This window comes from Eleginops maclovinus, chromosome 18 (assembly GCF_036324505.1).
Source record: "Eleginops maclovinus isolate JMC-PN-2008 ecotype Puerto Natales chromosome 18, JC_Emac_rtc_rv5, whole genome shotgun sequence".
In the NCBI taxonomy this organism is placed as follows: Eukaryota; Metazoa; Chordata; class Actinopteri; order Perciformes; family Eleginopidae; genus Eleginops; species Eleginops maclovinus.
The window spans coordinates 6,462,115-6,475,707 of record NC_086366.1 but is presented as its reverse complement, the minus strand read 5'-3'; the positions used below and the strand labels follow the sequence as shown (position 1 = coordinate 6,475,707).

The window sequence follows — 13,593 nt, the reverse complement described above, 5'->3', positions numbered from 1 at the left end:
CTAGTGCCTTTATGTTTATAAGATTTTATCAAAAAACAAGTTGCCAGTCTTTAAAAAAGAAAGTAAATGAGTATGAGAGACACAAAGTAGAAGAATAGCACAAAGTTTATTAAACATACAAAAATAATAAATACACATTACACACTTATAAAATATGTCAGAACACGTGGGAAAACTGCAAATGACCTACTTAATAATACTGACAATGATAACACAACACCATGAGTAATGTGTTCAAAACAGTGATGCAGATACATAGATGAATGTTTCCATCATTTAAAAATATTGCCCTTTTTAATCCTAATCTTACAGATGCAAATGTCACCTGACATGCATATTATGTAAAAAATAATCCTGTTATTTTTCCATTCAGAATCCTATAAACTACAGATTTTTCATTACTATTAAATTGGCTATACCGGTTTATTGCATAAGCATCACTGCATGCTTTGTACGGAGGCCGACAGGTGCAAACGTGCTACCACTAGGCCCAAAACACACTAAAAATGATGCACACAGTTAGGACCAGAGCGCTTGTTGGCATTCAGGGATTATAAAGCTGGTCCTCTTTCAACTTCATAATGTCCCCTGGTTTGTCTAGAGCTTCTGGCTGCGTTTTGCATTTTTTACTTTGAGTAAACGCTGCAAGATGTTTCTACATTTGCATGCGTACTTATGTGAGCTTAAACAAAGGCCAAACACACATACTTTAACTAAAGAACAAAACAACTATTACGTAATACATACCTAGTAACACTTTATTGTATCATAAGCACGTGGTTTTAATCCAAAGCATATGAAGAAGTCTAGTGTCCAGATTTGAAACAAATACAAAAAGAAAATGAAATCCATCTCTGAAAGGACAAAATATTTACTCTAATTTTACCCCAATTAAATAAAAACATGCTAAACACCAAGACAAACACACTACCAACCAAGGGCTTGGAGCCAAAAGGGCGCATAAACCAAAATAAGTATACATTTTTTGTTTAATCCAAGCCTTTGATTTGCGTCTGTGTATTTATTGCACCACAAGATAATATTGCATAGGATGTAAGCTGTTTCCAGCTCCTCATTGCCCAGCCATGATACTGTGCGTGATAAAAATCCTCCACAAAGCTCTGATGCAGATACATTTGGAGCCGAGTGCAAATTTGTTTCAGCTGAATGGTTAGGAGGTCATAAAAGCAACGAAAAGGATGCGTTTCATGACATCTCCAACATGTACGCCAGCAGGCATTTGTATTTTTACAGGCCTTGATGCACCAGTGAGAGATCAGAAGAGCCCCACAGTGGTACAAAGATAACGAAAATAAAAAACCCAGGCTAGATATAAACAGTTGTGCTTGTTGCCTCCCAGAAGAGGCATCTACCGAGAGACGGAGAATCGATTACCTTGTCAGAGTCTTTTTAGCACTCCTGATTCTCGCTGCAAGTGGAGGTGACCCCGGCCTTGGACAGGAAGAGCTTTCCACTGGGACAAACGCAGACCTCGTACAGACCCTGAGCGTTTCCAGAGACGCCTCCTTCGCTCTGGCTTAGGGGCAGGCTCGGCATGCACACCGTCTCCGCATCCAGCACCAGCTGCACGAGCAAGGACGAAACAAGGAGAGAGTGATTTGAATCAACAAGGAAACAACACTTTCCACTTAAGGCGAGTGCAAAAACACATAATGGCCCACAGCCAGAGGTGGAAGAAGTACTCCGATTTTTAGTTTGTAGCAATATGTAGTTGTAGAAACACTCTGTAACATGTAAAGTCCAAATGTATTGGCATCAAATTATACTTAAATTATCAAAAGTAAAAGTAGTCTTTTGAGAATCATATATATGAAATAACTGGATTAGGAATCAGTTGTGGAAGAAGTTCTCCAATCCTTTACTTAGAGGCCCTATTATGCTCATGTTCAGGTTCATATTAGTATGTTTTGCCTCTACTGTAATGTAATATGTAATAATGTTTACTGTAACATCATTTAATGTTAATAAAGGTCTCTATTTTTCTCATACTGCCTGTGCTGCGGCACCTCTTCACACCCTCTGATTGGTCAACCACTTAGAGATGCCCCGCCCCTTAGCCTATCACATACAATGTGTTGGAGAGCTAGCCAATAGAAGCACAAGACTTCTAGTGATGTCACTACATTACGGAAGTAAACAAAGGAGTCCAATGGAGGTGTTTCAGACAGAGGGAACAGACCATTTGCATGCACAAAAACCAATAGAACAAACAAAAAGCACAATAAGGCCTCTTTGAGTCTAAAAGACACAGTGTAGTGCAGAAATGGTATTTATTTACCTTTCTAAAAACGTTCAACAAATTCATGTCACTTAATTGACAGTGAACGAAAGTAGAATAAATACGGCACTAAAGTAGAAGTTGTCTAATGAGCTCTCTCTGGGCTAGTCAGTTATTTGGACAAAATCTGTCCACGAAATGGAAAAAGCTGGGCTGCTATCAAACTGAGTGAGGCCTGGATGAAAAGCAGGTGAGCCTGAGAGAGATTAAAGAAGCGTGAAGCAGCCTGTCGCTGAAAAAGCATTATTCCCTCGGTAATCAAAAGAAAAACCGTTGGTGTGCTGAAGACGTCAGAAAGTTTACGGTGTTTTCCTTACCAGTCCTAGGCTAGACTGCAGAAGGATGTCCATGTTGGAAGCCACTTCGATGTTTCCGGCCAGCGCTTTGAGATGAACTCCTTTTGGGGCGTCCAAACTGAGAGAGCGGGTGGGGGACTCCAACCTAAAGAGGAAATAGAGCGGGGATTTATGAAGAGAACTGGATACAGCGTTGGAGGGAAGGCCCTCTATGAGAGATGCTCAGTGGTGCATGAAGCCAAAACGGTTGAGAGTGGTGCAGTAATGAGTCCTAAAACCTGGAGAAAAAAAAACCTGTCCCCTTATCTGGAGGTCAATGGTTATCTGAATCTGTTTTCGGTTGTTGTCTGAAACAAGGACCAGATATCACTGGTAAATTTAAAAATGGCGGTTACTAACAAGTGTTTAAATGAGACGACTAAACGTCATCACACACAACATTAGCTACCTTTAACTATAGTCGATATTTATCAGTTGTTTTTTTTATCAAACACTGCTTATGTAACTGTTAAAAGTTTCATCCCACATTGTTTATTAGATGATATCCCAGGATTGTGTACATCCTTAAGATGTTGTGTTGCTTCAGTGGTTATCATGCACGATATGTTTTCTGCAGGGACTCGAGTCATGACTTGCAGTCTTTATGCATTATCAATTATCATGAACAATACAAGAATATGGAAACACTCACTTCAAGTCTTTTAAAAGTTCAGATCTCAGCATGGGAGTCTCCACCGAGTGCTGGAAAAGAGCTCCTTCAGGACCTGATGGAGAAAGAGACACAGTTGAGAGGAGGTTAAATCAAGGCGCTACAGAAACTATTACTGAACTTAGGTTTGTATAAATGTATTTATTCTACGTAATTTATCTTTTTATGGCACATTATTACTTTAATTTATCCCATTTTATACTATATTTTATTTTCTATTGGACATTTTAACTTTAAGCACTTTATTAAAATGTTCAATTTAAATTCTCATGAAAAAAAAAACAAGGGACAAAAAATGTATGTTTGTATAAATATCTATTCCATGTGATTTTAAATTGTATTGCACATTCTTTCTTTAACATATGTGTACATACATTTTTAAAATAATTATTTTAAATAATTTTTTATTTAATTCTAAATTTTCAAATTTTTTCTTTTATTAAATAAAAACATTCTTCAAAAAATATTCCTTCAAATATTAATTTATGTACAAAATACTCAGATTTATTTGAGTACTGACTTTTTGTTGGTCATGTGGTATTACATCAGGCATCACCAGCGAGCTCCATTTTTTTTCCTTTGAGTCCAAATATGAACAATCGAACAGCCATCCTTTCTTACATTTTGAGTTAGATGAATGGCAGCATGCTAAACAAAAATAGCAAACAGCAGACTTGATTTGCATTGTCATTGGGAGCATGCTTACATCAGCATTCAGCTCAAAGCACATGCTGTGCCGTCTCACTGAGCTGCTAGTGACGCTGTCAACTCTTTGTCTTGTTTTTGTTGTTTATTGCTTCAATTTGTGAAGCTTGGTTTTTTTTAAGTAAGAGTGTGCTGACCGTAATTCAAAATGACCTTGTGCAGGAAGCTATCAGCTGACACTCCCTTCAACATAAATCAGCCATCACAGTGTGTGGTCAGTGACCCACAACAACACAATCCATATACACACACACACACACACACACACACACACACACACACACACACACACACACACACACACACACACACACACACACACACACACACACACAGCTGCAGGGAAAAATATAATTAAGGATGGCTCAGCCTGATAATAGCCTGTGATACTTGTACCCTTTGTTGTTTAATATGACATATAATGTAGAACCGAGGTGTGATATTCCTTTTGTTGGCTCAAAACTAACTAAAGATGAAAATGCTTGATTAGAATTTGAATGTGATGGATTTCACCTACTTTGCAGTAAAGCATGCTCAGGTAGAGATACCTTAGCTATGGACAATTGATTTATATGAAGTTGCACTTCAGGTTATAAGCCAATGATAGGAACTCAACCCTGCAATGAATAAGTTTGGGTTTCATTTATTGACCATGATCAAAGCCATAATTCAAACCTTTAAATGTACCAAAAGAAGTTAGCAGCTTTATAAGACGTATCTAGGTACAACTAAAAGCTAACGTGCGTATGCTACATGAGGAATATGCTAAGCGGAATGATTTCCATGCTCACCATCCTTGAAGAGCTTGCTAGCATGCTTACATCTGCTAAATGGCACTAAAATAAACACTGCTGTGTCTGAATGTCATTAGTTGGGCAGCCATCAACAAACCTGACATAATTTCCATCAAGTTTTGTGAAAAAACCTTTTAAAAAGTCTCACATGTACTATCAGTGAGATCGACACATCGCGGTAAAATGGCTTTCTTTTTAGGACACACTTCAGAACATGTTTTGCCAGGATGTGTGTATTATTCCCCAGGAAACAGCAGGTTGCAGCTGTCAGTGTACCTGTGACCCGCAGTTTGTCTGGTCCAATCACAGCCTGGTCGCCATCTGCAGTGAACAGCATGCTCTCAGTTTGGGAGTTAATGAGCACGTTTCGAGCTTGTCCCTGAGCCTCTCTTGGACCTGCAACAACAAAAACATCAAGAAATACCTGAAGGGGGTTTGGCAGAAGTACATGGGAATAAATCAATATCAAATCTCTATATTTTTGGCTTTTAAAATCTGCCATGAATATAATGAAGCAGGTTTGTGTGGAAGTACCTTGAAGTAATGTGTAGCTTGAGAATGTGTAAGAAATGATCAGTTATATAAAAATAAAGTGACAAATATCTGGGGTTATTAGATTTTACCATTCACGACAGCCCTGTGTGAGGTAAATCTAAAGCAGGTGGATTAACCAGAGCGATATTAACTCACTGAAGCACCTACAACTGTGAACCTGCATGTACTCTTCTCTAACAAGCATTTCATTTTCCTCCACAGAGGGCTGAGGGGATGCTTTTTACGGCTTAATGATCAAGGACACATAACGGCGCTGTGGAACAAGGCAATTAGTCGGGTCATTTGTTGGCCTTTTAATTATGACAAAACACCCCAACGCAACCGTAAAAAGACGTGCAAATATGATCCTCCGCAGGCCTCTGGTCCCTCTGTGTAATGCAGAACGACCCAGAAGCAGTGGCAGAGAGAGGAATGTTGCGTTTAATGGATTTTAAATGGAAATCAAAGAGATTATAAATGGAAAGACGGCGTCTTGTCACTGTTAATGTTGGATAAGGAATCGCTGCAGGACAAGTGCATGAATGGCTTTACTATTGCCCTCATACATCAATGAGATACTTTGTGATGCATGCTCTTTGTGCCTCTCTGTGTGTACATTTGTCCTCGCTTACCCACTGATATCCTGCCCGTGACATTACCATCTTCATTTCGGGCATTAAGGTTAACATTTTCCGATGAGTGCACTAGAAGTGAAGTGTCCTAAAGAAAAGAAAAAGAAACGGAAAGATAAGAAAAAGCCATTTTACCACGATGTGTCCATGCAACTGATTTGTAAAAAGGATATTTGAAAATTAGCTGAATAGTGTGAACGAATATTTTTAGGATTCACTTGATGGGAATTATGTCAGGTTAAACTAATCACATTCAGACACAGCAGTATTTGTTTCAGTGCCATTTAGCAAATGTTAGCATGCTAGCAAGCTCTTCTTGTGTGGTGAGCAAGGGGATCTATATCTGCTAAACATCCGTTAGCATAGTTCTTGTGAATGTGAACATGTTAGCATGTAGCTCAAAATGCCACTGTGCCTATAGTGCCAGTGTTGGAAAGTAACTAAGTAAATTTACTGAAGTACAATGCTACTTTATACTTTTACTCCACTACATTTTGGGGGCAAATATTGTGCCTTTTACTGCATTCATTTAACACTCAAGAGTTACTTTTGACTTAAGTAAAGGATCTGAATACTTCTTCCACCTCTTTATAAACTATGCCTTTTTAGAAAGTGATAATATATATGGTTAGAAATGATTGAGTGAGACAAAGTAATTGATGTTTAAATGAGTCAGCCTCCGCATTAAACGACCACTGTTTCTCTGCAGCTCTACAGAGGAAAAGTTTACAAAATGATTTGAAAAACAAACTTTCATTTGGAAGGGGGAGACAGTGGCTCACCAAATCTCATTACCCATCCATAGAATACATTAGAGAAAGTGTCCAGCCATAGATGAGGAAAACATTACCTTTTTAATGAGGCGCTCAAAGAAAAAGAATGTTAAAAGAAAACGCTGCTATGAGCAAGAAAAGCCATAACTTGTAAACAACTGCAGCAAAGTGTTCCCATCTGCTGCGTGCAGGCGAGCCATAAACTGCTTTCCACCGCAAATATCTGAGGTTAATGGAGAGCTTTCTGTTCCACAACGCGGCCAAATCCAGTTTGTTCCTCTGACACATCTCACAGAAAGTCAGAAATACGCAATTCACTCAAGAGGGTCTGCAAGAAATTAGATTGAGATGCTGACAGGCATCGGTGGAAGAAGCACTAAGATTAAGTTAAAGTTATGTAGAAATACTCGTTATTCGGAGTTATATAAAGATTTATTTGTAAGGCCTTTTTCTTCACAGGGTCCTACTTAAAGTGCTTTCACTATATGGCACATAACAAAAGGTCAACCGTAAACAAGATATTAAATTCATGTCACATGTTAACACCATTTTGCAAAAGGAATACAAGGAGGACAAATATATCAAATAAAATGTATATTAATACAATTATAAATAAATAATAATGATAAAATAATAATAAAATACATTAAAAAGTAATAGGTTATTATTATATAATAATAATAAAATGTAAAAATAAATCATTAAAATGTTAAGATGTATAAAACAACTGCTTCATATTGCAACACAGATAATAATAATACAAAAAATAGAATAAATAATAATAATCCTAACTTTGACTTGTTGTACTGCCAGGTATTTTAATCATTAATAATAATTAATAATAATTTTGTTATATTTTATTTTATTCTGGTATTAAATATGAACGTGCAGAGTAACTTACTTGGTGAAATCAATGTCTTCCAAATTAGTAGTATATAGCAGAAGTAGCATTGAATGAAAATAACAAGTTCCTCAAAAGTGTATATTACTTGAGTAAATATACTTATTCAAATGTAAATTTGGTAAACAGTGAGATGCAATGATGGCCGGGCTGTCTGGCACTTAATCGAGCAAGCAGAAGTGTCAGTGAGTTTAGAAAAAGAGGGAGGAAAGCAGAAGGTAGACGGAGGAGGAATGATAGGCGATGATGGACAGCAGAACGAAGAGGAATGTGGGAAGAGGAGCAACAAAGTGTGTTCCTGATTAGCTTACTTCTCTGGAGTGGATCTCCTGAGCATAGACGGGGAAGAGAAACTCTGACTCGCCGTGCTCCAGCTTGACCTGCTCTGGGTTCACTTGGAGGAGTCCCATCCCATCCTACAGGTCAAAAAAAGACACCCACAGTTTTCAAGATGGAATAAGGCAGGTTTAACAGAGGAGTCTTAACTGTAAATCAACTGAATCTGCAAGATGAGAATCCAAAGTATGACACGTTAGAAATTAACTATTGTGAAACACACTCAGCGATGTTTTACTGAATGGGTAGACCTGTTGATTTAGTGGTGTGAGGGGGGAGGTCTTGTTGTGTCCCTTTAAATGATAAATTCATAATAATATTAATAATAATCAAATGTAAAAATAAATCATTTAAAGTTTAAAAAAAGATTTTAAAAAACAGCCACATTTATTGCTGATTATAATAAACTCCAATTTAATAAATAATTTGAAAAAACTACAATACTAAAAAAATAATAAAACAATTCATAATTTAAAAAATATATTAAGCAGAATCATTTGGCCAATGAAATGTAAAATACATAATATCAAAATTAAAATAATAATATAAAGGAGTGTAAATAGGTCATTGTTATGGATGAACATCAACACTATTAAAGGACACCTATTACTGACATAACACTGAAGATATACAGAGGAACATGGAGTGAAGACAGGTGGGAAAGACAGGACTAAAGTGGCGAGTTGTTCCTACCGTGTTGAACCACATCACCCTGAGGACCCAGATGGTGAGGGCGAAGTTCACCACCAGGATGATGATGAGCAGCAGGACGAACAGGTAGAGGCAGCGCTTCCTCCAGCCGTAGATCCCGATGTTGTAGACATTGTTGGTCACCGACCTGGGCGGGCTGCTGCCCTGGGTGGTGCTGACGTACTGCTCCCGCACCATCTGCTGACTAATCACACAGAGGCACAAACATGGGCAACACATGTTAAAAAAAAAATGAATAAACACACAAGACATATTGCTGTTTGGTGCTGTTCAGAGGGCTTTGACATACAGTATGTAGTCCTGTTACAGTAATGAAATCCTTCATGGTACAAGTGTTTGTCCACCAAATCAAAACTTCTCCACCAATTGATATTGAAACTCAATCATCGTACCATAAAAACAAATTAACATTGTCTCTGACCCCAACCATTGTCCTGACCAATGAATATAAATGTTTTCCATCAGGGTCTCATAGTTTGATAACGTTAGATGTTAAATGTCTGTTTCATTCTCTTCTTGTTTTAATATTATTTCTTGTTGACGTTCCAAATGGAGCTGCTGTGATGCAAGACACATTTCGGTCTTGTATAATATAAAGTAAATAAAGTAAATATAAAGTAATGTACGTGTCGTATCGTATAGTATCGTACGGCATCAGTCTCTATTTGCAATATTCACTTTTTTTGCTCCATTTTTGTTCTCCACCAGTGTTGGAGGGAAATATATGGCTCTTCAGCTGCATTGTTCTTCACTAAAAAACTGTACCTGTACTGCGTTGAGCAATAAGTGTACAAAGACTTTTAGAGTTCTCTTGCTATGTTGACAAAAACATTAGCTTACAGTTGCTATAAACCTCCATCAAGCTGAGAAGAACTGCTGTTGTTTTTTCTCAGTTTACTAACTTCAAAGGACCTCTTTCACCCTTTGTGAATAGGTACATTTTGATAGGAGCAGCTTTATGTAAAGTCTTGCACAGTGACCAATGACCATAACATACTTATTTCCCTCTTGATGGCTACAAACGTGCCAGTTCACAATATTTCACAACATGATCATATTCAGTGGTAGCCATCTTAATTTTTACCATGGCTGCATGAATATTTTAAGAAGGTTTTGAGAAAGAATTGAGACGTCAATGTGAATCAATATCTGAAATCTATCATATAAAACATGGTTATCAACTAATCTTTATATGAAGGGGGATTTCTTCAAGAGGATTCCACACACCCTGAATTCACTGTGTTAAGGTCAAGCCTTTACATATTGCTGCACGCTGCTTATATGCAACTCTATACAATAGCTTGTTCAGACACTGCACAGTATTTCACTGACTAGCCTCGAGCACATGCACAGAGCCAGTGGAGATCTGGCTCAATGCACCAATGGAATACTTGATGTAATTTCCAGCAGTTTTTCATAAAGGCAAAAAGGAAAATGCCACTTATTACAGAGGAGGCGGTTCTTTCTGACTACACAGCAGCAGGACATCACTGACAAAATCCAAGGAGCTGAATGTCAGCACATTTCAAACCACAGCAAGATTTACAAGCTCTGACAGCAACGGTAGTTTTTCATTTTCAGTGTTTTTATTCTATAAATTGACCAGTCAGAATTGAACTAATCTGTGTATTAATCAACATTAATAACCAGACAGGCTGCAGAGACAGCTGCTTGGGCCAAGGCCTGAAGAAAATGGTGCAGATTGTAGGTCATAACAAGTTAATAAATATCAAGAAACAGGCAGACCGAACCTCTCCTTGAGCAACATCCTGCTTCAAATCTTCACCAATATTTATGGGAGAAGTTATCTCAACAAAAAATACTTTTAGGTGTCTCAGCAGTGTTTTCTAAACCTGACAACAGCCTGGCTGATATACATACGGACAGATGTTGCATCTTAATGCCACAGTAAAAGGGGTTTTCCATCATGTTGAAAGAGACACTTTTCAAACCCCAAAAAGTAATTATTTGACATTAACAGATGTTCAGCCAGGCACATCATCCTGCTGCTGCCGTAACTCCCTGGTGATACAAGCAGAAAAGGGCAGACAGACTCTGCATAGTCACACGCTGCAATGTTTCTGTAAATAATGAAGTAAAAATGCCGCCCTCACAGCGAGAGGTAATGACAAAAAGCAAAATGCGCTCGCTGCTGGAGCTCACTGAGGTTCCGGGAGATAAGAGCCAGAGTCTGCGCAGCTTGTTTTTTTTTGCCATTTTGCATTAAACAGCGAAGGAGACGTGTTGGCCTTAAAGGCTCAGAGTTTGTCTTTGACTGAACCCTCGTCTCCACAGGACCTGTCACATGGCCCGCGAGCCCAGCTGTGATGAATAGCCCTTATTTCACAAACAAAACAAATGATTATCGCCTGTGAAAGAAAGACGAAAAAATGACTTTTCCACAGGGAAGAGGAGATTGAAGGTTGATAAGTATGTGAAATGCTCATTCTTCTCACCTCATTTATATTTATTTATCCTACTGGTGTGAGTCATGATGACAAATTGAATCTCAGCGAAGACACTGAAAATTATAACAAGGGTGTATGGCATTGCCCGGCTAGTTTTATGCACATGGATTAAGTCAAGTTTCCCCAATGAGGCCAATTTTCAGGTTCATATTTGTATTTTTTGCCTTTACTGTGACCTTTGTACATGTTGTCTGTGCTGCAGCACTTCTTTTCACCCTCTGTCTTAAACCAGAGCCCAGTCTGCTCTGATTGGTTAGCTGGCCGGCTCTGTTGTAATTTGTCACATATTAGAGATGTCCCGCCCCTCAGCCAATCAAGTACAATGTGATGGAGTGCTAGCCAATAAAGCCCAACTGTCACATGGTGATGTCACTATGTTGCGGAAGAATACAAATTAATACAATTGAAGCATTTCAGGTAGGGAAACACATTGATTTATGCATTTACAGACCATTTACATGCACAAAAACCTACATAACTAAAGGGAAAGGGAAAGGGAACCACCCCCCCCCCAAAAAGCCTTTGAATTGATTCTAATATCCTCCTTTCCTACCCAACTACAACTATGGATTAATTTATCATGTAGATCAGCCAACTGTGTCCTTTGGGCAAACGAGCAAAGAGCTGTTCATTATGCCGTTAATGAATTTGATCTAACCCAGTCCAATGACTTTAAATATAGGCATTAAGAGGCTTCTGTACTTCAGGGGGGAAGCAGCTCTGAGAGTGGATCTTTTAAAAGGCGTCTTCCAGCTCCGGTTTCAAGTTACCACAGACTGCTCCTTCCATAGCAACCCAAATAAACATGGGCTGAACAGTCGCTGTTAAAGAGCTAGGAATGCTCAGTTTATGATCGGAAATACAGTCTGTCCTATAGAGAGGAAATCATGTTCCTTATATTGCTTTTTAAGGTGATATATAAGACACTTGGTCAAGCTTACATAATTAGGATAGAAGAAAAAGTAACTGTTTTCCCTTACAGTTACATAACCAAAGATGTAATCAGAGTACTGCTACATTTCTAAAATCAGGGATATCAGCATTAAAATGGTGCAAATCTCCAAGTGGTTGACCAATCACGAGCTAATCAATCAGAGCAGACTTGGCTCTGGTTTTAGACAGAGGCTGAAAAGAAGTGCAGCAAAAAAAGAAAATAAACAGATAAGAAAAATAAAGAGCTTTTTGAACATTAAAGCACGGAAGCATGTCCCAGTAGAGACACTACCTGAGAATGAACAGAATATGTCCTCTTTAAAGTGAAGCTCCTACCTGGCTCTGACCTCTGGGTTACACCAAGGGTTGGACATCTAACTACTGGCCAAAAACCCACATGGTCTAGCTGTGATTGAGTGTTACCCTAGACTAAATGTTACTTCAGAAAGTTATGAAGGATGAAACTGATTCTCTGGAGGGACTCTACAGAGAAATACTCAACGTGTGGAGAGAGGAGCGATCATAAGCTGATTACAAGTTTCTGTCTGTGTCTGGAGAGTAGCCGGCGTCATGACTCCACTCCACTGTGATGCCTTAACTTCTAAAAATAGGACACAGCATTGTGAACTAAATTTAAAAAAGCAGCACAGGACACACACACACACACACACACACACACTCACAACATTAGGTAAAACTAATGAAAGGATTTGCTCATAACACACAAAACAGTGAGGTGCTCTTCAGATGAAGTTATTTTTGTATTTCAATATTTCTAACCATGTATGGTAAAACAAACAACAGCTGGTAACCCCTTTTTCCAAACTTCTCCTGTAAAGACTACAGCAGAAGGTGAGGCACAGAGAAAGAACATCATTTAGCAGTAGGTCAAAGGTGGCCATTATAAAACATATCTTAAAAAGAGGGGAAACCCCACAGAGTGCTAGAGAGAGAAAAGGCTCACCGTTTGTGTGTTCAGGCGAAGCAGTCCTCGTCTTTTCCGCGCAGCAGTGAGCAGCAGAGCTGGTAGGAGCAGCAGTGTTTGAGTCGCTCACACGTCTGTCAGCCGCTCAACAGCTGCGAGCCATAAATCCAGATCAGGAAGAGCCTCGGCTGATCACCACGAGACGGCGCTCCCACTCCCTCACACACACACTGCTCTCTGCCTCTTAAATGTGCACACATTAGAGTATCATCAGTGTGTATGAGAGAGAAGCAGAGGCAAGGGGGAGGAGAATTAACCATCACTACACATTATATCCAGGCTTGGGGAGAAATGGATTACATTTATTGTATTTGCTTGCATTTACATGGAGAAAGGTGTAATCAGATTTCTAAAAACTGTGGATTACTAGCAGGATACCAACGTTAGTTAAAACTAAAAAGAGCATATAGTGTTTGTTTTAAAGGGATCAGATTGTATTTCTTCTCTGTAAGCTGTTCTGTTCTGTAGGGTAATACTTTGTGTGAATCTATATGCCTACTGCCTGAATCTGCTTTAT

General features: G+C 38.7%; 1 protein-coding gene across 1 annotated transcript; it reads right to left on the bottom strand.

Moving 5' to 3' along the window:
• Window positions 1-87: 87 nt before the first annotated feature.
• On the bottom strand, window positions 88-13,239 carry sgcg (sarcoglycan, gamma). Its single transcript, XM_063907960.1, has 8 exons — window positions 13,056-13,239; window positions 8,673-8,874; window positions 7,955-8,059; window positions 5,970-6,057; window positions 5,080-5,199; window positions 3,287-3,359; window positions 2,617-2,740; window positions 88-1,584 (listed from the first exon to the last, which is right to left on the bottom strand). Exons 2-8 carry the CDS (start codon window positions 8,865-8,867, stop codon window positions 1,411-1,413), a joined length of 879 nt encoding a protein of 292 aa, XP_063764030.1. The 5' UTR covers window positions 8,868-8,874; window positions 13,056-13,239; the 3' UTR covers window positions 88-1,410.
• Window positions 13,240-13,593: the final 354 nt, after the last annotated feature.